The 2246-nt window shown below is 39.4% G+C and overlaps 1 protein-coding gene across 1 annotated transcript; it reads right to left on the reverse strand.

Annotated features, from left to right (window-relative positions):
• Positions 1 to 407: 407 nt before the first annotated feature.
• On the reverse strand, positions 408 to 1814 carry LOC110888406 (fibrous sheath CABYR-binding protein-like). Its single transcript, XM_035979904.1, has one exon. It carries the CDS (start codon positions 1812 to 1814, stop codon positions 408 to 410), a length of 1407 nt encoding a protein of 468 aa, XP_035835797.1.
• Between the last annotated feature and the right edge of the window lie 432 nt (positions 1815 to 2246).

The raw sequence follows: 2246 nt of genomic DNA on the forward strand, positions 1-2246 counted from the left end.
TAACTTTTCATCTTGTTGAACATTTTGTGCATCACTCGACCCCCCCTTTCCATCTGCTCCCCCTGATTCTTCATTCACTGAATTGTTCATCAAATCATCAACTGTTTTCTCAGTGGAAGCCTTAGTAACTTTCAATCATGTACCACCCTGAGCATCGTCGTCATCATCGTCTTTACCAGAACCATGACTGCTCGTAGAATAGACTTTCTCATCTTCATCATCTTCCTCGTCATCCTCCTCTTCATCATCTTCGTCATCACTTTCACCAATTAACTCGTCCATTGGTGTATCATATTCAAAAAGACCAGATATTGCAGAGATAGGTTCAGGATTTTCAACAAACATTGAAGGAACAATCGATCTCTCCGTCACTGCAGAACTACTTCCAACGCCTTTGCCTTTATCTTTCATTTGTTCATCAATTTTAGCTTGACGTTCTGCCCTGAGCTCTTCAACTTGTAGCTCTTCAAACTTTTGTTTACAGACGTTCCGAGCATACTTTCAACTACTTTATTCAGCATATAGAATTCATGATCTCTGAACACTTTAGCTGCTTCAAGCTCTTTGTTCTTCAACTTGAAGTATTCATTTTGTTCATCTCGTCGAGCTTTTTCTTCTTCAAGCTCAGCAACTCTCATCTTCAAGATGTCAATCTCTGAATGATCAGAATCAATCTTTTTCACCAACTGTTTGTTATCATTCTCCAACCTCTTCACACGCATCTCAAGAATTCTCTCACGATCTGTAACTTTCTTGTTTTCAGCGGCTAACTTCTTGTTTTCAACTAACACTTCATCCATCTTTTTCTCCAATTTCTTCACTTGCTCATCATTAGCAAAACCGAAATCTCCGATATCTTCAAGGCTATCATGAGGCGTGTAAAGACCTTTACCAGAAGAACCAGGTTGCATTTCAGTGGATGGAGGTGTTTGAAAGATTTCTTGTGAGGTGAATAGGGTTTGTTGTGGTGGAGGTGAAAGATGTAGTGGTGAATGATGTATAGGTGATGGTTGTCTTGGTGGTGTTGGTTGTTTCGGTGGTGAAGGTTGTTGTGGTGGTGTAGGTTGTCGGGGTGGTGATTGGATTGGTGATTGGTGTGGAGTTGGTTCATGAGGTGGTGTTTGTAGTTTCCTGGTTTCTTTGGTTTGTTTCTTCTTTAGGACAATCTTCGGTTTTGAGATTTTCGGTGTAACTTTTCGAATCTTTGGAGATATGACTTTCTTTCGAGCTCCAGCTTTCTTTTTACCACCTGGAGGAGATTGTGACTCGGAGACATGTTCTAGAGAAGGAACATAAGCATCATCATCGTCCTTTTCCTGTCTCTTTCTCTTCCTTAGCAATTTTTCTTGTTCTGTTGCTTCCTGAATTCTTCGTAAACATTCAGTTTCATCAACTTCCTCTTCTGAAGAACTCGTGGAGCTTGTAGTGTCTTTATCAACATCATCTCCCTCAATGTCATCAATAACTTTATCTTTCCCTTTCTGAGCTTCAACATTCACAATATGCTCAGTTTCAACTTCCACAGTTGGCCCTGTCTCTAAGACTTCAGTGTTGAACAACAAATGTTCATCAACATTAAATGGATCTTCTTCCGCAGCTACCACTTGTTCATCTTCTTCAGGTTCATCAATCAAAGACGTTTTCGTAGCTTTCTTTTGCTTCTTCTTTGGTTGTGAAGAAGATCCCTCACCCTTTTGAACATTAGGAGTGGCCTTTCTGTGTCTTCTCCCTGTTTCTTTAACATACCATTCATTCTTGGTGTTTTTGAAATCTTTAAGAATTTTCAGCTCTTCAACATACGCTGCCTCTTTCATTTCAGCTTCGTTTCTGCAGTTCTAATGATCAACTGGATCTGGATCAACCTAGTTTGCATCTTTTATAAAACCAAAGAATTCAACACCAACTTTCGGTTCTGGGTGATTCAGGTGGTATCTCACAAGCTGTTTAAGTGAATCGTTGCTCATATGAGATTGCACCAATAGATCATTCTTTATGTTTCGATCAATTTCTGGATAAACGTGATCAATCAACATCTGCACGAACCTCGGATACATCCAACTCTTGCTGTCTGTTTTAATATTCTCAGCCATATAGTGGAATACAATATGTGAGAAATTGTACTTCTTGTTCAGGACTAACGCAGTAACCATATTCATTTGATAATCACGCATCGTATCATAACTTCCTTTTGTATGGCTCAATTACATCAACACACAGTGAATAAGGAACTTGTATGGTTTCTGAAA

Source organism: Helianthus annuus, chromosome 11, assembly GCF_002127325.2.
Source record: "Helianthus annuus cultivar XRQ/B chromosome 11, HanXRQr2.0-SUNRISE, whole genome shotgun sequence".
Taxonomy (NCBI): domain Eukaryota; kingdom Viridiplantae; phylum Streptophyta; class Magnoliopsida; order Asterales; family Asteraceae; genus Helianthus; species Helianthus annuus.